This window comes from Balearica regulorum, chromosome 1 (assembly GCF_011004875.1).
Source record: "Balearica regulorum gibbericeps isolate bBalReg1 chromosome 1, bBalReg1.pri, whole genome shotgun sequence".
NCBI lineage: Eukaryota > Metazoa > Chordata > Aves > Gruiformes > Gruidae > Balearica > Balearica regulorum.
In genome coordinates this window covers 80,377,040-80,399,301 of record NC_046184.1, presented here as the reverse complement: position 1 = coordinate 80,399,301, position 22,262 = coordinate 80,377,040, and the positions used below count along the sequence as shown (strand labels likewise).

Sequence of the window (22,262 nt, the reverse complement as noted above, 5' to 3'; positions counted from 1 at the left end):
CCAGATAGCGTAACATATAGCTTCCTTTCTGTTACAGAAAGCTTACACAGCATCAGAGACTGGTTCTCACTTTCATAATAAAATGTTTTCTCTTCAAATGCTGGACAAAAACCATCCAGTCTCTGAGGCTGTTTTAAGGTGGCTTTTAGCCACCAAAGCTCCTGGTGTTTCTTTAGAGCATTTTCATTTTCTGAACAGCATAAATGATGTCACTTATCGATTGCCAAACCTATTTCATAATTTCAATAACCTCCAGGGGACTGATTAAATCTAAAATACTTTGGCCTATTTTAAAGGAAGTCTAATCGTGTTTTTAAGTCAGCCTTGGAACACATGATTCTTTATTAACCTAATAAGCCTCCATTATCCCATTCCCAAAGTTCTATTCAAGCCTTGTATTTAGTGTAAAGTACCGTGCACTGGTTAATTAGAGCATATTATCTTGGATGAAAATGCTGAATCTTATTCTGCAGAGTCAGTGCTTGGAGAATTTGTTAATACGCTGCGTGTACCCAGTTTGGTTCTTATCTGAGCCTTGGCATGTGTTAGCAGTGCAATTACCTACTTGCAATTGCTGCCTGCTACTTGGCAAAGGGGAATGCTGAACAGAGGGTTATTTCACTAAAGATAGAAAGTGACTCATTTTGATTACTCAGTCATGTCCTCTCCTACTTATGCATGCACAATGGGAAAGTCTGATGGTACCAGAGAAAAGAGAAGCAGCATGTGTTCGAGTCACTTCTCTTATTCACCATTTAGTTGTAGCAAAACTAAAAAGCCAATAATTATAATATAACAAGAGGGAGTAATAAGACATTTCACCTTTGCACATTTAGAAGGCGAATCTGAATTTAAAGGGAAATGACAAGTTAAATATGGCAAGAAGAAAAGGATGTAGATAACTCAATTTCATTTTTGTTTACCACAGTTTCCAGTCAGTTTGGCTTTCTGGTCTTTGTCTTTCTGCTAATATCACAAAAAGGAGAAGTGTTTTTGTCCAAACATCATCCTGCTTTAAAGTAGTGTAATACATTTTACATTAAAAGTGCTTTTATAAAATACACTCTTCCTAATTTAGTCTAGGAAGATTAAATAGACAGTGTATGTTGGTTAACATTCATAAAGCCTTCCACAAACTTCCACAGATTGGTAGCCCCAGTCCCAGGCCTATGGAAGTCATCTGAGACCCAAAGACTTTCACAATTATCCCTTACAGACATATTCCATTATTTTAAAAGATTTTTCATTAAACTGCTCACCAACTATGTCCCCTTTTCCTACTGAAAAAAATGTTATTAAATTCAAAATTTTGCAGCACCACAAACCGTACCACTAACAAGTCAGAAAAAAACTGTTTGCCTCTACATTAATCTATTGTGATTGATTATCTGTTCATTAAAACATCATTATGCATTTTCAATATTAATTAATTTACTAATGCTCCCTTAATCTAATGCAGCCTTATTTAAAAAATTATGAAACTATTTCCATTAAATGTTGCATTTCACCCTCCGTAAGGTTTAGACTAATGGTGTCATTCAAAATGCATGCATATTTGTGGTTATACATCTGACAAGCTTCTGACAATGGCACATTAGCATAGCAGCAGCATTTAAAATGAGCATTGAGACAATGCATATCGTGCCCTCCTATCACACAGCACACACAGTAGACATTTTAATCTGGAAAAGAGAATAATAAAACTCTATGCCCTTCATGATTTTAAAATAAAATAGTCTATTTCAGCTCTCGTGACAGCAGTAGTAGTACATCAAGTAAACAACAATAACAGTTTCAAAACCATAAACAACTTCAAATGATTTTCTAGAACTTTCTGAAATGAAATAGTTTCTTCAAAAACCACATCAACCTTGAGTTACCGGGAAAGCCCCCTCAAAGTGTTACCACGCTAATGATAAATGCTTCTTGACCTTTCACCAATGCACTGCAGCTATCCCCCAGTCTTCTACAGTAAAGTTCACGCCTCCTGCTGCTGAGACCGCTTTCCTCACTGAGTCCTGAGTCCCAAGTCATTTCATGGGCTCTCAAGAGCGTTTTAGATGAGGAGATGAGGCTTTGGGCAACCTGGTCTAGTGGAGGGTGTCCCTGCCCATGGCAGGGGGGTTGGAACTAGGCGATCTTTGAGGTCCCTTCCAACCCAAACCATTCTGTGGTTCTGTGAGACCCACTGACAGGACATGGAGCAGCTTCCAAACCAGGGAGCGTGAATGAGGTTTGGAGCGAGGACTGAGGTTTGAAGCCAGCTCCACTACAAGTACTCAGGCTGCAGGGAGGAAGGCTGAGGACGGTGCCTGTAACATTTAAGCAGCAGACCTTTCCTAACGTGATTTACTTTGGCCGCTGTGCATCGGAGCACGCTCAGAAAGCAGCGCAGCCCGCATAGCGAAGGGGACGGTGACTGCCAGCCAGAGAGGCAGCGCTGAGGGGCAGGAGGCAACAATCCTCCTGGCAGCTTAGCTGCCGCCACCGCAGCGCCTGGGCTGAAAAGCTTCGGGCAGGAGGAAGAACCTATGAGACTTTCCAGTAAAATAATCATCAGCAAAACTTGACATTTTCTTACTTCAATTGAAAATATTCTTTTTTGAGGGAACAAAAATTGCTGACCGCAATGTCCACACTGTTTCTTTTTTTATTGAATAAAACCTCTGATCACTGTTTCAGTGAAACGTTAAATTTACATGGGCTTTCAATTTCCTTTTAGTACTTTTTCTTTATCTAAAAGCTAGTTCTCACTGGAAAAGTGTAACGGTTCTCTGCAAATGAGAACATTAAAACATGATTTCAATAAAAAGGATGCATAAAATTCTGCCCAAATGGATACATTTGAACCTTTAAGAATGAAAATAACTTCAATAATTCTATTTTTTTTCCACAAAATGATTTCCCCATTTTTCAGCCATCTCTAATTATAACAATAACTTGCAGGTGTTTCCTGTTAAGTTGGTAATAACTGTGTCCTGGGATAATAAAACTCTTGGGTTTGGCCCATTTATCATATTTAAATTATAACTTAAAGGTGCATCCTGTTTACAAGGTAATAATTATATATGGGACTAAACAAACTCTTCTGGAGCCAGTCCAGTCTATTGTGTTATGTCGGACTGGAGCATGGGCTTGAAGAAACCTTAGATGGATAATGCCATAGGTAATAAAAGTTGACTCTCCCCTCTTCACAAAAATGCAAAAAAAAAAAGAAGTTGGTGTTTTGCCTATATTAGGAAATGAACTTTGAAAAACTAAACAGCCTCCAAAATGAGCGATCAAATGATCTTAAAACCTTAGCTGATGGCCAAACGACTCAGTCAAAACACGACCATCTGAATTTTTTAGGGCGGACGTCAGCACAAAATGCAAATGTGCAGGCACGCACCCCGTTTTGTCTTCCGTGTGCTTCCAGTGGGTTCTCGTGCCCCGCTTTGAGCGTGGTCCCCCGGCTGTGAGGCAGCGCTGCAACAGTCCTGTTCGCCTCTCATATTCCTCCTTACTTTGTGTTGGCTGGGATTTTAAAATACACCCTTTTCTGTCACGAGCAAAACCCTAGATTTGTAAAAAAAATAAAACTGGGGAAGGTCAGCTATCAAACGTGCAAGTCCTCTGCTAGACAACTGCATTACAATGAGATGCGTTTTTCAAGCAAAGCTCTCCACCTTGCCCCAACCCCTTACACTGATGTGGGCCCAAATTTCCAGCCCCTTCCTCAGCGCCAGCTCCCTTCGGCCGGCCGGTGCTTTCCACCTCAGTTGCTTAACAGCCCGCAGAACCTCGTGCAGTGGGACAACAGTCATTCCTTTGTCGAGGTCAGGACTTAGGGGGCTGGGGAAGGAATTTGGCTTGTTGTGTGGACGTAGGAAAGTAACAACTTCACTGTGAAGCACAGAAAGAGATACTAGCACTCAAAAAAAAACCCCTAGAAAAATAAACTCCAGCAACGACCAGTTGCATGCATTGTAGCTTTGCTTCAGTGTTTCACTGTTATTTCTTAAGAGCAAAATAAGCCCCAAACATTTTTTTTTTTTTTTTTTTTGCTACATACTGCACAGTATGAGTAATTCAAGAAGAGAATAAAGGCCGGCATTGTATAGCACACTTTCTCATGCGCACACAAACCTCCTTCCAGCTTACTGAAGGAATCAAAGGGTGGAGGGAGTGTCTCCAGCGTTTCATGTAAATGACATCTTTTTTTCTCCAGTTTTAATGCCACCATAAACTCAGTGTGATGAAGCATTGATGAATAATGAGCCCATGACACATCGTACTTTTAGAACAGCTCATATATTTGGCATACGCCAGGCCTTGTTTGTGTCAATTTTTTTTCCCCCCCCAGTCAGGCACGGATTTGTAAACACTTTTACTGTAACTAAGAAATGCAGTTTTATTTTCATTCCTTGGGGAAGCAACGCTGAGCGTCTGTGCAGCTCACAGCAGTTGCCCTCTCTCTTTAGGATGCCGTGAGGCAGCGAGGTGAGCTCTTGCCGTCCGAGCAGGCGTTGTGCACTTGCAGAAGTCACTGCCCTGCCTCGGGAGCCGGCAGTGGGGCTGACACATGGCTCTTACCTCGCCTCGCCAAGCACGTGGCTGTCATCTTCCCTGGAGCAGAGTCATGATGGCTCTGAGCAGAGAAATCAAGTCATCCTTGTGAAAAAAATGCAGCTTCTTATTTATCAAGTGACTTGGAGACAGTTTGGGTTTAAACTTGCATTTTATTGAGAAAAAGGCCCTTTTTAGGTATAGCGCTGTCCTGGATTTCTTGATGAAACAACTGAACCTATAACTTCTAGATTTAAAACCTCGGTGAGCTGAAGAGACGAGATCACCTCGGAAAGAAGCAGTAGATGGTCCACAAGTCACCAAGTGTGACCCGGCTGCCAGAGGTGGACAGGAGGCTACGCTGTCATATGGGAAATTAAAAGCCCTGGTTGTGGATCTCCTGCGGCAGAGGTGCTTCCATCCACATCTGCCAGTCCTACCCCTGCACCAAGGTCTGTCATTTAAGGTGATCTCAGCTCTCCCTGACAAACGGGAAGATCAGAGATGATCTCCTGGCACAGACGTACTGGAGACCTCGGTCTTAATTTCTGGTCTGGCCTCCTAACGATTTGCGTTCAGCTGGCAATGCAGATTTCACTGGGTGAGGACACCCAAAATGGGGAGGCAAAAGAAAACTTAACAGTGTTAGGGGCATAGTATGGGCAAGATTTTTCCCCAGGAAAGGAGGAGCCTGGACAAAGTCAGCAAGTTTTCAAGTTTGGCCCATCATGTAGATGAAAAGCCCTGATTTCTTATTCTTCAGCGTAGGAGTACCAGCAGCATAAAGTTTTGTCTTATAAAAATCATCTGCAGTGTCTAACCCAGCATAAAATGTTTTCTTTCATTTCTCATTTGTCTGTTGAGACACAGGGCAATTTTTTTAAATTATTTTTTCCAATAAATGCTTATAAGTTTTGAAATACGCAAAAGGACTTCTCCCTACTCTCCAGAAAGGTCCTTAATTTCTACAATCGAGGCTTTCAAAGCAACATCAGGGAGCAGAGCATAAGGAAGCAACTTGAATCTTCATGGCTTTGAAAAACGATGTAAACATACTAATTTAAAATCACCCACTTTTCCCCCATGATTGCGAAGAATCCTATAATGCTTTCCGCAAGCCTGTTTACGCTAAAGAGGTGACATCAGATATCCAGGCTGTCAAGACGATCATAAGGAAACCTGGATAGTGCTGACAAACCGTGGGCGTTCCCTTCATTTCCAAAGTTATCGGCGACCCACATTTAGGACCACGCATGACACGAGCGCAAACGAGCGCCATTTCCCAATTACATTATGCTTATTTCCCCGGGGTGACAATCTCTCCGTGGGCAAGATCGGCCCTGGCTACGCAGCGCGCGTTTCACAGCACTCGCGCTGGGAGCCAGCCGGCTGTGCTTCGGTTGGGGTTTTTGGGTCACGTGCAATTCAGAAACCAGGATGAATCAACCCACTTTATCTACTAAAGAAAGCCATTATCAGCAATTTTCTCAGTTTCGTAACAAAGCTCCAGAAGGTAAATGAGCTAGCTTCTGACATCAGCACTGCCTCTTTTCCCTCATTTTTCTTCAGGCAGGTTACACAGAGGATTTGAAATAAGGAACTAAATTAGTTTCATGAAATTGCCTTTTCCTGGCAAAAAATGTAGCACTGTTATGGAAACCACATTGATTGAAATTAATTCCTCTGGGAATTAATGTCTTCTGCCAGAAATAACGGTCCCTATAACTTTTATCAGTCTTTTCACGCCAATAATTTAGATTTAAAAACTTATTTAAAGCTGATGTTGTGTCTGAGGCTAATTATTTGCTTCTAGAAACAGATAAAGCTAAAAGCACGCTGATAATCTGCTTCTAATCTCTCTGTACCAACCTCCTTTGGCCCCATACAAATCTTCTGGTCAATGATAAATTTGGCAGCTCTGTTTTCAGTATTGGCTCAAACTCAGCTGATCTGAATGCTCTTTTTAAAACAAAAACAAAACCAACTACTCCTTTACAAAATACACGGTCGGTATTCACTCCAGGCTGCAACTGGTTAGGGTGAAAAAGGGTTAAATCCCAGTTTTGCACGATCGCATTGAGTGCTCCCATTTTATTTGCCTCCTTGATTTTATGTCAGACACATGCCCGTGCTGAAACTACAATACAGTCAGTGTTTGGATCTCTGACAAAGATTAGGCTTTCATCCCTGTTATTTGTGTTCCTCCTCAGAAATTTTTAATGATTTTTAGCAGAGAAAAATAACAGTCGTGGCTTGGGAGTGCTTCAGAATGACCCAGCACTTACCATCATGCAGCCTTTTGAGGGATATTTTGGGGTCCAGGTTCTGGGGGTTGTTCCACAAGGATCTATGTCTTTTCAAACAGGTTTCCAGTGACTGGCACAGGAAATATAATAATCTATAATAATAATGAGCAAAATTCTACATTCATCCCAGAGAGTGTGGCTTGATACTTTCAGAGGAGCAGCAATTGAGTGGAAGAAACATTCATTTGATCACATCAGCCAGAGCATGTAAGAGTTCAGCTCAGCATGGTGACAGAACAGTGACACTATTCCATGTCACTTGCAAAGGTCTGCTAGAGGAGTTGTCTTTAATGACCACAGTCCTTAAGCTTTGTGTAGATCTGAATCCAGACTAGAGTGGCTGCTTCCCCACCTTTTTCCTTAAAACTTTTTTTTGCAAGGAGCTCCTTCCAGAGTATTTATTATTTTCGAGTATTAGAGAGCCTGCAGAGAGATTTGTATCTCCTCCTGTGCTCCACCCCTGCAGCATTTCTTTTCCTAAACAACTTAAATAAGGGGAACCTTGAACTTCTTTTTCACAGGTGGTATGTTAGCACTAGACATTGAAGTAACAGTTTTTCCATCTTTGAGTATCCTTTTCTTTAGTCTTCAGCCAACATCCTCTGCTGGGCAGCATTTTACATGTGTTTTTCTTGTAGTGGTGTCTATTATTAAAAGTCACCATTTGCCAGTGGCTACCTAAGCTTACACACAGCATCACACACAACCTGTTTTTCCTCATATTAGCAGTTTGACAAGGAAACACATCAGATGGCTGATAAACAATCATTTTGCAGGGGTGGCAGAAGTTAACCTCAGAACTTACCGTCAGGTCTTTGGTTTACAATGTAAACTTAAATTTTTCCCAGAAGATTAGGGAATTCACACACATAGTGAACTTGCTGTTGTCATTTGCATAAAGATTTGAAGAGGAATTAGTAACTATCTGATCCAAAGTCAACTGAATCCAGCAAAAGCCATAAAGAATCAAAGACAATAAAGATACAAAGAGTACTGACAGCCAAGATACTATTACCTTTTTTTTTTTATATAAAACAGTTCAATCAACTCTTTCATTTATGGTCCACAGCATACAAACAAACATACCATGACACATTTTTCTGTCCTGGCAAAAACACTTTAACAGGATAACCTCAAATCACCAGTATCAATCAATCAATTAATTTCAACTGAGTTATGTAAGGACTTGATTTTTGTACTCAGAGACTTAGTAATCTGAGACTGCAAAACAGTACCCTGTCACTAAATCACAGCTGCAGAGGGAGAGACTGGGCTTATGACGGGCAAAGTAAGAATTAGCAACTTTCAACCATCCAACATGTTATGAACTTACTTTTATTTAACATACTTACACAGCCTCTACACAAGCCGTGAAGTACTCTGACAGCAATTATATATGTAATTCAGACAAGATTATCAGGCAGCCACCAGCAGACGAGAGCAAGTGGTATTTAACCAACAGGAGATACAGTAGCCTCTCCTCCTGCTTCCCCCATGTCTGATTCCAGCTTTTTCTGTCCAGAAATCTTGCTCAGCTGAAAAAAAAAAAAAAAAAAAAAACAAACAAAAAAAAAAAAAAAAAAAAACACCACATTTTCGGCCATTTGTCTAGGATAAGATTTTAAGTCTTATACCCAAGTCAGAGCTACTGCTACAGCCCATACAGGGACATCTACAAACCCCAGAGAAGTCTAGCCATGCATTTGCAAATCACTGGTGCAGCACATGCACAGGGTAAAGTCAGTGCATAAGTCACGCATGCTTACGTCTCTCTAGGAAATCCCAGAGAGAGATATGGGAGTCCTGCCCTCAACCCTGTCCAAAACAGCTTGATTTTAGCTCTCCTCCAAAGACTAACAAATAGATGGCCTTTGTCTGATGCCCTGGAGGGCAAATGCAAGCTAATAAAAACTTGAGTCCACACAGATAACATATAATTGTAACTGGTTTTTAGGTAATGGGCTTCCAGACTATCTCATTATTCTCTTTGAACAGGCTTTGAATTACACTTTTTCAATTTTAGATAAAAGTGAACCAGTGGGTTTGCAGCATTAGCAAACTAAGTTAGATTGAATAGTTAGAATTAATGGGCACTTTGATTTCATCATTTCTGTTTAACCTTGAAATCAGCAGTCAGGCAGCAAAATAATTTTTTCCCTCTTCTTCATGTTTTCTTTCTCCAGCCATCTTCCTCCATTCTGCTCCCTCTGCCACTTGCTTCTGGTTTGTCCCCAAATGAGGAATTATACTAGGCTTTGACTGTATTGCATTTCCTTCACTTTTAATTCACGGGTGAGCTCTAGAACATCAGCCCCCCACATCACAGCATTTTCAGGATTTGAGTGTAAGTGGTTGTAATCAGGATGAAGTCAAAATACCTCTGTTGGTGGTGACATAACCAAACAGTAGTTCTGCCTGTACTTTTTTTGATCTTATTCTGAATCCATTTTAATGGCCATTAGTGAAACTGCTCTGTAGCGGAATCTGAATGAATCGTAACAATCTCCATTTACCTGCTGAAGGCAGCAACGCTCACTTGCCAACTTGCTTTTGCTCTGATGGCTTATATGAAATAGAAGCAATCTCTGAGGAGCTCAAACACATGTTCTCCCTTACCCTTGGGCAGATGTGACACCCCTAAAGCCTAAATCAGCCTTTCTTAATCATGCCAGACCAACAGGCCTTTGGCAGTCCTGAAATGAACTTAGCCTCACATAAAACTAATGAGTCTGCAAGTCCTGGGTTAATATGGCTATTCCAGACAGCTATAGATCATGCACCCAGCCTCACCAAGCAGTTTAAAAAACACTGACCTACAACAGTGGCATACCTAAGTTTCTGCTGTAGAGGACACAGATCTTCTTCTGGTGGAGGGGGAGGACCATATATCACAGGTTCTTTCTTATTCTGTCACCAGACAAACTGTGCAGGCATAATACAAACAACTTAAATGAGCAAGCAGTCTGATGTCAACATTACTGCAAATAAACTATGTGCAAAATATGCATGGGCAATATGTGAAACAGTCTGGGTTACACAAGTATGGCATATAGACTAGATGTGCATTTTCATTCATTTATCGCATAGTTCACACATGCTAGTCCACCTCTCCGTCCTCTCTCTGCTTCGGTCCAAACAGGACACATAAATGATAACAGCAGTAGAAGCTGCCAAAAGAGCAACATATGGTCCTGACATATCTTTTGCAAGGGCCCCACAACCCCTTTGCTTCCTTCTCACTCACACATTCTTCAGAAGACTGAGAGGAATCTCCCAATCCTGTTCACCAGGACAACTCATACCTGGTGTCAGGTGAACTGTCACATAGCAAAGCCCTTTCTGCAGCTGAATTCCTTGGCCGAGAGCGTTCTGCCAGAGCGCCGCACGCCAGCGAGAGGCACTGTGCTAACTCAGCCTGGTACCCACCTCCAGGATGCTCTTCCAGCCCATGCTTGTGCCGAGCACCGGGAAGCAGCTGCAGGGACTTGTGGAGCTCATGCCTAATCTGCGGCCATGTCTGCAGGGCTGCACAGGCACAGTCTTGAGGCTGGGTTGGTGGACCAACACATCATTCATCTGTGTTACTCATCTGATAGCAGGCACACAGGGCTGCCTCCGGTGCACTCCAGCTGATGGTCTTGCGGAGAAAGACTCAGCCCCGGTAAGAGCACGCTCCAAGCTGAGCTCGCCTGCCAGAGGAAGAGTGCCCATCCTTTTGTGTCTGACCCATTGGCCTACCTCTAGCCTAGCTGCCTTTTCTGAAAGACAGAAAACTGCTGTTGGACAAGCAAGGCAAATCCAGGGCTCACACAGCCCCGACCTGTCCTTCAGGAAGGGCAGGTGGAATGTGTAGCCAGCCCTTGTTAGATGATAAGCAGAAAAAGTATGAATTGTAAGAGACACATCTAAGGGAATTCAAAGCCTAACCAAAGGCTTGGGTGTAGGAAAGGTGAAACCAGTGTGGCTTTGTTCTTCTCACCAACACCGTTTTTCCACCCTACTGTTTATGATTATTTACTAAATTCCATGACCTAGGGGAGAATTTGGGGTAATAGTCAGTGACCCTTGAAAGGGCTGAAATCTTGGGGCTGTTTATCAGATTTCAGCTTGGCTTCCCTTTACTCCTCTCTTTTTTTTCCTCCCCGATATTTATTTGAAAAAGTGCTTTGGCAGGATTTACAATCCACAAAGCCCCACAGGCTTGGAGAGAAAAAAAAAAAAATCTCAGGTGCTACTTAAGAAATTCCTCATTTCTAAACCTCAGTGGATTAAAGTTTCTGCCCTAATGATCTGTGTGAGTGCTTTTGTGTAAAACTTTGAATAACTTTATTGATTACATTCTGTATAGTACAAGTCTCTAGACCCTTATTCTTATTATTCTTTTCTAAAAAAGCTTCTATAAAGACATACAGTACCAGAATGGATTAGTGCATTAGCCCTTGCCTTTGCAGACTTACTTACTTGCAATCCAGACAGGATTTGGATGAAGAGAGTCTTATCAGGCAGGATCATGCTTCTCAGTGGAAAATGTTTCCCTACTGAAAAATGGAAAACATAACATTTAGCACAACTCAGCCTATTCAATAGTCTTTTCTGCGCTGAGGCGCAGCAGTGGCACAGAAACAGCACCACCAGTCAGCGCTGAGATGCTACAGCAGAGCTGTCTCAGAACTAGGATAGTTTTCATAAACAGCTTTCTCAGAAGAAGAGAAATGAAACTGCTTTACCAAAGCTGTATGGGAGACTCCAGTTGGCAGAACAGAAGTTACAGGTGAAAAATGAAGTTTATTGGCAGAACGCTTGGGTCTGACTGAAACAGCAGCACAATTTTCTTTCTTCTGAAAGTGTCTCCACAACTATTTTCTTCCTGATGTCTCCCAACACAAGGCTCTTTCACATAAGCAAACAGATGAGAATGATAATTCAAGTTTTAGTTTAAAATAACCTGTAGGACCTTCACTCTGTTTTCAAAAGGGAAACAGAATGTCTGTCTAAAATCAGACTCTCCACCCTCCCTTTCTACCCTCCCTTGTCCTTTCCACCTGTTTAGATGTTTTCACAGTGGGATAACACATTCATTCCCTCCAGACTAGGGCTCAGCTGTTAGGAATGGAAAATAAAACCAAAGTTTGCAGAGTATTTTTAGCCCAGAGAAAATAAAGCGGTTGCAAATACCGTACACCCACCAGCTCCTCCGGCTTGTGGAGATCTGTGCCCAGAAAGAAAGGAAACCGCAAGACCAGGCTGAACCCATTGATTTACTATCGACGCCAAGTATTCTGCAGTGACTCACCCAACAATCCCACCCTTCTTTTTGTGTCCGTTTAAAGGTGCCCTCCCCAGAAGTCACATCATCTGGTCTTTCCCATCCATGTGGCACCGGTGCTTTCACTACCATATATGCACTTAGCTGGCCTCAGCCCATTACCCTCATCCCTTTGTACGGAGATAATCTGTTGATGACTCGCTAATCAGCAGGTTGCAGATGGGTCTCCTATTTCCCTCTGATCTCACAAATCTCGAGGGACTGGCCGCCTGAGAAGAGACAGTGCATAAGGGGATACAACACTAAACAGATGACACATATTTTAGATCCACCTAATGGCTGCTCCTGGTTTCCAGACTCCCCAAATGCCATTTGTTTTTAACAAATGGCCACACAAGCTGTGGAGATGATATTTTAAAAATGTCTTTGAAAGGGCTGACTTGCCTCCAATGGCATTTGCAGCATGTGTGCCCCTGACAGTAGTCCTCTGTGTTGTCAAGCTGCTCCCACTGCAGGTAAAAATTAAGTATGCTGAAAAAGAGATTATAAACTGACCAAAAAAAAAAAAAAAAAGGGTTTAGAGAAAGCCCGTCCTGAATGGGAGAGGTGGTTTAAGAGCCAAAAAGAGGAGGATCTAGATCTCACCAGCATCTATGGTTAGGTCTGAGCATCCTTGGATTGTGAGCTGTAAGTAGAGTTTATGCTTAAGTCATAACCAGGCAGTGATTTCTACATTGCTGTGCTGACTGTGCAGCATCTTGTATGCAAGAGCAACACAGGATGCTTGCAAAATTGTCATTAAAAACAGCTGAAAGGAAGTTGTAAATCCTGGAATATCCTTTATGCAAATTCTTCTGATTTTCTCTTTCTGCCCCAGGAAAATCTGAAGATTTTGTACAACTGTCTAGGACATCCCCTTACCGCACATCTCAGACAGGCTCCCTGTAGTGCTGCAAAAGGCATCCCAGCTCAGCTTTGCCACTGTACACAGGGGTCATATTTTTAATATGAAACAAAGCAGGACAGTGGCCATTCTCCTGCACGTATGCCAAAGGGCTCAGCACAGTTCCCACCCATCCTATTTTACCTTCCGAAACAGAGAAGTGCTTCCGTGTCCGCATATTGTCAGGGAGGGCAGCAGCTGGCCCAGACAGAGCCAGCGCCATGGTAGCAATTTAACAGCAGGGATGATCAGGTGCCAGGGCTTGGCCCTATGTTTTGGGTACAGGTGCAGCCACTGAGCCTGAGGTGTGCTGAGTGTGTTGGACCCATTGCACACACCAAAACGCTGAAGCAGTGCACACCTACTAGGTCTCACAAGGACCATACTCATTATGAAGGCAAACAGCTCAGACATATACTTCTGTCCAAGAAATCCTGGAAAGAAATACGACAACTCCTTTGGGAGCCATTGAACTCTCCTCCTCCATCTCCATTTACTTAGTCATCGTCAGCACGCTGTTATGGGTTCACTTAGTTGTAGGAGTATTCCCAACAGACCTCCTTAAAAAGCACTCTCTATTTAAGACTGAAAAGCAGCTGCCGATAATGCTGCCTTAAGCTGGCCATTTTGCTTCTGGCTTCTATAGGTTCCACATTTTTCCTATCCAGCCAGCACAATAAGCATTTTAGCTTCCATTGTCTGGGATTTCCAAAAATGCTCAGCACTGACCTAACTGATCTCACTGTAACCAACACTAAGTGTGTTTTGTTTTCCTCTTCTTTTTATTCTTGAAAAGATGGAGCATCCGCAAAGAAAAGATCATCTGCAAAGTTAAGGCTAGCACACAGTTATTCCAGTAGCTGACACACTGCTACATGAATGCTGACTATTTACAGCAAATGTAATCCGAGTTTATCTTCTACAAAATCTTTAGCATGTTATTTCTGGAAGTTCAAGTTATAACGGCTATGATTTGCGAGTAATTCAAGGAAGCAGTTCTATTAATCCGTCCCATTTGGGGAGGATGAGGGGACAGGGAAAATATATTCCTCAAGCTTTCAGTCCTTCTGCAGGGAAGTGAGTAACATATGCCTGGAATTATCTATTAGCAAGTGTTTTAACTCTCCCCAAGTCTGGCAATATTGCTGCTAATATATAATGTAAATTCCTTGGGAATTAGGCTTTTTTTCTTTTAGTAAGCCTCAGACAAGGCACCCCCACCAAACTGATCAGATTTACCCAACTTGGACCAGGGTGTCAGTAAAGAGCCATCTAGACAACTCTGTTTCAGGACTGCTAACCTCTGCTTAGAGATTACCAGAGGAAAAAAGAAATCACAACAGAAAAGGAAAAAGTTGACAACATGAGCCAGTTTTTTAAATGACAGAATCTCTGTTTATCAAAAGATATCTTTTAATTTTAAGCAAGGCCAGTCTAAACCACTGGTTTTCAGTCTTCTGAACCCAGGGGGCCAGTATCCACTGAAGACTATGCTACAGCAAATTCAAGCACACAAGCCTAATCTAAGAAGTTCTGGTTTTCTCTTTGTAAGCTCCAGGGAGCCCAATAAGAAATCCACAGACCTCACATGAGTCTACCAACCATACCAGAAAATATCTAGTATGAAGTAACATTGGCAATAATCTGCCTACAGGTCATGAGAGAGGAAAGCACAAGTTTCTTCAAGAATGACTTTTTTCCCAGAGGGTCTTTCTGAGCACTCTCACAAAACCTTTGGTACAGTTTCCTGTTATTTGCAGGATGGAAAAGAGACAAAAATGGGCATTTCAGTCAAGGCACACATAGCCAAAGCCCTCTATTCAGAGTCCAGTTCCACTGAAATTAGTGATAAACTCATAGTGACTCCGACAGGACCAGACTTCAGCAGACATCAAGTGCTTCCGAAGAGTCCAGTCTTCATGCCAGGAAAACTGGAGAAGCAGTAAATTTTGTAGCTTATGACAGGAGCACTCTGGATGCTGACTGGAGCTCAGATGTCAGCATTTTTGTTACACAACATGAGGAAGATACACTTCATAGATGAGCATGAGCGATCTCCATACAGCTATTCAGCAAGATGTGCACTTAAATACTTACTTACAGCTGCTAAAAATCTTATTTTCCAAGAGCTCTCATGAGAAATGTAAGGGCTACACAGCCGTGACTTGCATGTCAAAAATGGTATTTGGAGGAATCTCAGTTGTTCTCTGATGGAGAACAGATTTTTATTGATTTACCCAGATAGATAGTTCAATCAGACAACTGCAATCAGATTTCTGCTTTCTTGGAAGCAGGGCGTTTGCCTTGGCTTGCAGTAACAGCTTCTGGGTACCTGGTCCCACATGTAAGCAGGTAAATAATTGACAGATGGTTTCCTTTATGCAGCTAAGTAATAACTTTCAACATTATGTCAGGCAAGATTAGGAAGCAGGGCAAAAATGCATTGAAGAAAGTTTGGGCTTAAGCTGCCACGCCATTGTTACCCGGCATCCCTGCCACACCAACTGCAGCAGGCGGATTCCACGGGTGCCTAAAGGTGCTCGTTATAGAGGGTGTTTACAGGTGTGCCATTATCAAGTATTGATATAAAATACTACTGTGGAAAATGGCATTTAATAAGCTCCAGCTGCCTGCTAAATTAAAACAAAATTCCTGCAGCAAATAGTCAATTTGAAAAACGAGCAGTAGTAGGACTGAAACAAAGGAGCAGAGCATGAAAAGAGCCTTGACTGAATCAAGCTGCAGTTTGGAAAGTATATCAAATGGATGTTTTCCTAGTTTTGCATTTATGCAGATACTCACTCCTGCCAGCACAAGTAGCTGCTGAGACCACAGCCTATCTTCTTTTGCCTTTGTATTCCTACATGTGCCCATAGACATTGTTTCTGTGAGATCGTAGGCTGTATTGCGGGGCTGGCTTATAAAACTCAGTAGTTTGCAGAGGTGTAATAATGTGTTTTATTTCAAAGCAGAACTTAAAACAGAAATATAAACACAAACAGTGAGGCCTGGCAACCTCTTTTCTCTCCCACTCCGAAGAGCTGGTTGTCCTGCTTCCCCTCCCAATTTTCTGTTGGCTCAGTGCCTCCCCAGCTGGCAAAAACTGGGGCAATTAACCCTTTCTTCCTAAGGCCAAATGCTAACAAGACCTAGTTTGCTTTCCTCAACGCAACAAAAGAGCGTCGATTGCCAGAGCTGCAGGGCTGTGCATGGCCCCATCACCCTGCAGCAAGCACCCGTGCCCTTCTCTGCTTGCACAGCACCTACCCCAGCAGCCCCCACCCCGTGCTAGAGCTCCTTCTCGCTACAGCAATGCAAAATAAATACAGCCTACGTGACCCAAACGGTTCCTAACTTTTACCTCGTGGAAGGGAAGTCTGGACTGAGAACCTACGGGCTGATTTTCTCGTTCATTTAAGGAAGACCCAAAGGGACTCTCAGTTGCAGAAGAGGGCAGAGAGACCTACGATGGCTTCAAGTGAACTGGTTTGGGTACCAGAAGCAGCACAGCTCGGTACTGGATAATTCACTGTTGTTGTTTCCTGCCTAAAGGAAGCAGAAGCTACCTTTTCTCTCGTTTTCTTTTCAGGAGGCCTGGCACATCTGGGGCTACCATAAGCCCACACTTCATTTGTTTTATGAGAGGATTCCAGTAAGTGTTGCCATAGATAGTGAGCTTTCTCAAATTTTTTTTCCAGGGCAGGATAGGATTTTTGGCCATGCACCTTCATTTCCATTATCTTCCATGGCTGCATAAGACTTTAGACTAAAGGTGTGTTTAGTTTAGAGGGCTAGTGCTGTTCAGAAAGGATACTGGAGACCCTTCCACTTCTGAGACAAAGGCTTTTGGCTATTCCCACAGACTCCATCGGAGTAACAGACTTGCATCTGCCATCAAAGCTGACTAAAGATGTTTTATTATGGCTGTGCACCAGCAAATCACAGTGATGAAGACTGAATGCAATTTCCATTCTATTATCTATAAGCACAGCTTTTTAGTTGTTCATAACTCTCTCAATCAAATTTTATTGGATCAAAAGTGTCCATTCTGTTCATTTTCAAGTATCAGGAAAATTGGCGCAGCTTACTTGTGCTTCAAAAAGCAAACAAGCAAATGCATAATTGTGCCTTAGATGCCAACACAAACACTGCATGTTTATTGTAATGGTTGGACATACTGGCAATATATTTTGAGTATACTAGGGAAATGTAAAAAGCAGATTAAGTATGCAGAAAACTGGTTGAGTAGCTTTGAAGTTGTGACAATAACCATTTTCATACACAGTAAAAATTTCCATTATGTTCCTTGGCTTGGTCCAAATTCAGGAGGCTGGATGTTGCACTTGGTAGAACTTGCTAATCAGTTTTTCTGTTTCATTTGAAGTAGTTTTCACTTTGGGGGCAATTGTGAAGCAAAATAGAAACAAAGAACAGCAGACTCTAAAGGCATTTAAGGTGGTCAGGAATAGTGTACTCTTGGAGGCAAGACTATACTGAGACATGAGCAGAGCTGCCTTTTTTGTTTCGATGTTTGTTTTCACTGGGGCTTAATAATACTTTCTAAAAATCTCTTAGAACTTCATAAACTCAAGGTGACCCTCTCATCATCAAACCCAACCTGATGGGAATTTTAGGCATTTGCTGAGTCTGTGTAATGTGTTCCATCTAATCATCTTTCAGAAGATGGCACTAAAAATTTCCTTACGCCATTCAGTAGCTTTACCTCTTCTTCCTCTTTTCCCCTGGGAGCAGGAAGGCAGCTGGGACCACCAGCAGTGGTGAAGCTCTGCTGTCGGGATTAAAAAGACCCTTTACAGACTGCATAGAGTCAAGGGGGGGCATGGACTACATTTGTCCACTTTTTTTTTTTTTTTTTTTTGCTGTTTACTTTCACAGTTTGCAAATTGATAGAGCTGAGGGCTTCCAGAAACTTGTCCTGTACTGAGGGCCACGTTCTTTCTTAGTCCTGATTTCTGCCCTGTATTTTCTGCTAGTAGTTGGGCATTCCCTTCCAGCCAGGTGGTAAAAAAGAGGTAAACCTTCAAGCACCTTTCCCTTTTTAGTGTGCAGGAGAGAAAGAGTGCGACTCTGTGGCAGCAGCAGCATGTGACCTCCCAAAACCTCCGGTCCCTGTGACGGTGCAGCTGATGAGGTTGGCAGAGGCAGAAGCAATGCTACCCAAACTCCTGGGTCCATGGACCTCAAGCTCCCTTGCTGGGTTCGATAGCAGAATGGCTCAAAAGCCCCCACATGCCACCTCCCCAGACAGCTTGGCCAAAGGGCAGGTCAGACTGAGATAGTTCATTCCCTTCTCCTTGATCTTTCCTTTTTCCTTGATCTTCAAGGCTTCACAGGAAGCCTTTGAAGCAGTGCGCATGAGGGCAAGAGCTGCTGCCTTAGGTTTAGATCCTCACAAATTATATCCATCTTTTACCCAGCTCAAGATGTTCTGTTGAACAATAGACGGAGATACCAAAGACTCATTAAGGCCCGTTTCTCTAAGCACCAAGTTGGAGTATATCCAGGTTTTCAAAGACTGGACATCATTTAGCCAATCTGCCTCCTCTAGAGCATCTCAGAGGCAGACATTTAGCCTGTTAACCTTAATATTCCTTGAAGATTTCACACATATGGCTCCTGACCATTTTTCAAATGTGCTTCAGGTTCAATCTGCAGAAAAAAATTCCAGATTATTACTTTCTCCAGGAAAATATGTTAGAATACTACTTGCCCTCCCAGAGCTGTTTCTTATTTCTTTGAACTTTTTTGTTAAAAGTAGGAGAAATAGACTGTAAAGGAAGAGGGTTACATTTAATTTCCATTCATGTGAAAGGGTATATTTCAAATGTTCATTTCAATGCCTTTTCTAATACAATTAATAGAAAAAACTAATATTCCTTTTTTGCATTCATCTTAAGAATTTATTACAAGTGCCAAGTGATAATTTGAACAGGGGCTAGGCCATCAGCATTGGAAAAGAAATTCAAAAGTCTGGGTGGGAGATTTTGAAGGACAATTATGATTTACATCTGTGATTTATAGACTGTGATTTATAATCTGCAATTTATAAACTGCGATTTATATTCTGCGACTATTCTTTTACAGTGTACTTTGTTTTGCTCTGGTATCTTCATCTCATTCATTTTGAATTTAATAGATGTCATGAAGCCATTTGTTTATTTGCAAAATTTGCTGAAAATCTCTAAGTGGAAACAGCATTATGGTACTTTTGGAGAATTATGACATCAGATCTTCAGAGCTCATGTAATAGACATACTAAACGAACTTAAAAGAGGCCTTGCAAAGATATTTCCTGATTGCTCATTTTTTATGAGAGCTGCTCATATTAGGGGTCTTACAATATTTGTTTTATTATCTCCAGTTTCTTGTAACCAGTTTCAGCTGGGATTCCACTTGAGACTTTGATCATTCTTGGAGCTTGTATGGCAGAATGAAAAGGAAATATGGCCCCTGAGAAAGAAAATGCTTCAATAAAAGAAAATTCGTTCTATAGGTGGTGGTGTCTGGATGGATCGTAGAAAGTCAAATCTTTCAGTTGGGTTTGGATTTGGACAAAAATGTTACTGTCTGACAATCATGCCCACTTGATGAGATCCCTGTGAGCAGTAGGTTAATGCATCAAGTCCAGCTACTAAAAGACAAACAGCTTCAAGACTATAAAGTATTTCCACTGTAAATGCCTGTGTTGCTTTCAGCAGACAGAGGGTAATTCTCCAGTGTATGCAGTAGCGGGCTCAGTAATTTTGAATGGCATCAGTGTGGTCTGAGAGAGTGACAGACATCTTCTGTTTTGCAATGTGGACTGCAGGGGATAGGACAATCAACACCAGTCTGCACAAAAATAAGATAATAGGTAAATAGTGGGGGGAACATTACCCAGAGAACAGCTCCTCGGGTTCAACTGGGCTCGACACGGGGACATGTGTTACTTACTGACTCTGCCATCCTGTTCACCAAGGCTACCATCCTGCAAACACACTGACCTCAGAGGACATTATTTAGGGTGCTGCGTCACGGTCTGAGGCAGGACAGCCTCCTGTTTTGTCAGTTTTAAATCCGCATAAGCTGGCTATGAATCCCCACCCCCAGGTGCAGGGGGGTTGCTGAGTCCTTACAAGATGCTTCGGACCCCAGTGCTTGCAATCTGGCAGCTCTCAGCAGTTCAAAGTCACTCCCAAATCATATGTTTGGGCACTGCATTAAATGTTTGGCTTTCAGTTAGCAAAAATAGCATGAGCAGAGCGCTCTCTGTGCTGAGTTTCAGTTTCACACTGTTTCCCAGTAGCCCTTGAAACTGAACTTGCATCAGCCAAGTGGTGAGACTGAACTTTACCCTTTGCCCAAACTCCTGACTGCCCACTCATTTTTCAATCAACCACTTTTGGGACATTGTGAGGATAGGAGAGACTCCTTAAGAGATCTTACAGCATAGAGAGAGAAGATTACTGCAGCACCTATCCCTTCATCTGACCTGCGCTAACTGGGATAAGGTGGGAAGGGGGAGACAGACCGAGATACCAGCGTGTCCCTGTGCTTGCTCACAGGAGAAACAGCCCCAGCCTCATCCACCACCTGAGGAAGAGAGGAGGGAATCCAGCCCCTTCGTAGCCGTTATGCACATGCTAAATAAAACAGCAACTTGTGACATGAAACTTGTCTTCCTAAATTATTTTGTTTGGATGTATTAACAGCGCTGGCCAGGGTGCAATTGCTGCCAAGCCCTCACCCTCCCCTTCAGCCTCCGACAAAACTAATGTTAGTGCTGTTGTAAGGAGGATATCTTAATGCAACACACACATACACGGGATCCCTTTAGATTCTGGTTTATATCTTCAATGAGAACCTTGGCAGCTGTAAAAATACATTTTGGTCTGGTCACTAAGCTAAAGATTTTTTTTTTCCTCTAATTCATACACAGTTATTAAAAGAACAGGGACTTTTGGCAGTGACATTGCGCAGTTGCGTCAGCTATTCCCTCCCCCCCCCAAGTTAAAAAATTATTAATTAATATCTATCCTGGCTTGTATGATTAATATATTTAAACAATTTGAAAATGGACGTGCTTTTCATTGTTGTCCGCTTTACAATGTGATGCTTCATCAGAATGAAAGAAAGTGGAATGTTACCAGGGCTAGGATATTAATTACTTACATCTGAGCCCCCCAAGCTCAGTAACTAGCTACAAGCACGAGCATCTGGAAGTGACAAACAGATTTTTACAAGGCATTACACTGAATTTATCCAGTTTTAGGTGCTGGGTATATCAGGGTGCCTACATCAGCTCTGTAATTTTGGTTGAACACAGTGCTCTTCATTTGCTGCCTCGCACTCCTGTGCGAGTGTTGCTGGGCACTGTTGGACAGCTGGTGCCGTTTGATCCTGGGGCTGATTTCATCATTAGCACTGGGAGTCCCATCCCATGATTGCCATCTCACTAATGCACACATAAACCACTTTTTAGGGCTGGGTTAGGGAATGGTAGCAAAGGCTTCCAACTCTGCTAATTTGCAAGTTCTAAGGGAACACACAAATATAAGGTGTTTTCTGGCATCTGAGCACCTATCTGGTTTGCTGCTGCCAATGCTAGTGGTGCTCTTTCCAAGAGCGATAGTATGAACCCTTGTCTGAGTGGCAGGACCGGAGCAGAGGTTTGGGAGATGCCGTGCGCTTTAGGTATGTGAGATCATGGCTGGAGTGAGCAATGCGATGCTCGTGGTTGGGGAGATAAGGGGGTGCATTTAAGGCTGTAGTTTGCAGGGGGTTATGCAGAAGGAAGGTTACGTGGGCTAACTAGGAACCGGGGAATGGAAAGTAGGAGAGTGAAGGGACATCTTAGAAATCAAAGGGGCCTGCTGCTGCCATCACTGATGGTGATGTAGACACTGTGTTTGGGACTCCTGCTTTTGTCTAAGTATTCCTTCCTTGATACAGAGCACTCTGGCTGTACAAGCCCTGGTCAGTGTAGCTGTAGCAGCCTGACTTTGTCATTAACAAAGATGTTGCCATGGATTTAAATGGGCTTTTTGTAGGTTTATTTAGAATTATAAAAGGCTTTAGGCACCCAAAATAAGACTTTACACCTCCCACTCAAAACTTAGACCTAGCACCTGCAGCAGAAGCGTGCGGATGTGCTCACATCTGTGCTTCGGGGTGTGCCCAGCATGCCTTGGTCTTTGAC

The 22,262-nt window shown here is 42.5% G+C and overlaps 1 protein-coding gene across 6 annotated transcripts in view; it reads left to right on the top strand.

Annotated features, from left to right (window-relative positions):
• LOC104640762 (potassium voltage-gated channel subfamily KQT member 1) overlaps nucleotides 1-22,262 on the top strand; it is a 537,282-nt gene that overhangs the window by 452,849 nt on the left and 62,171 nt on the right. Inside the window, exon 17 of one of the 6 annotated variants that reach the window (XM_075761071.1) lies at nucleotides 19,446-19,555. The exons of the other annotated variants lie outside the window; for them this stretch is intronic. Coding sequence (XP_075617186.1) covers nucleotides 19,446-19,481 — 36 coding nt within the window. The 3' untranslated portion in view covers nucleotides 19,482-19,555. Of the gene's footprint in view, nucleotides 1-19,445; nucleotides 19,556-22,262 lie in introns of those variants that run through there. 6 annotated transcript variants of the gene reach the window in all.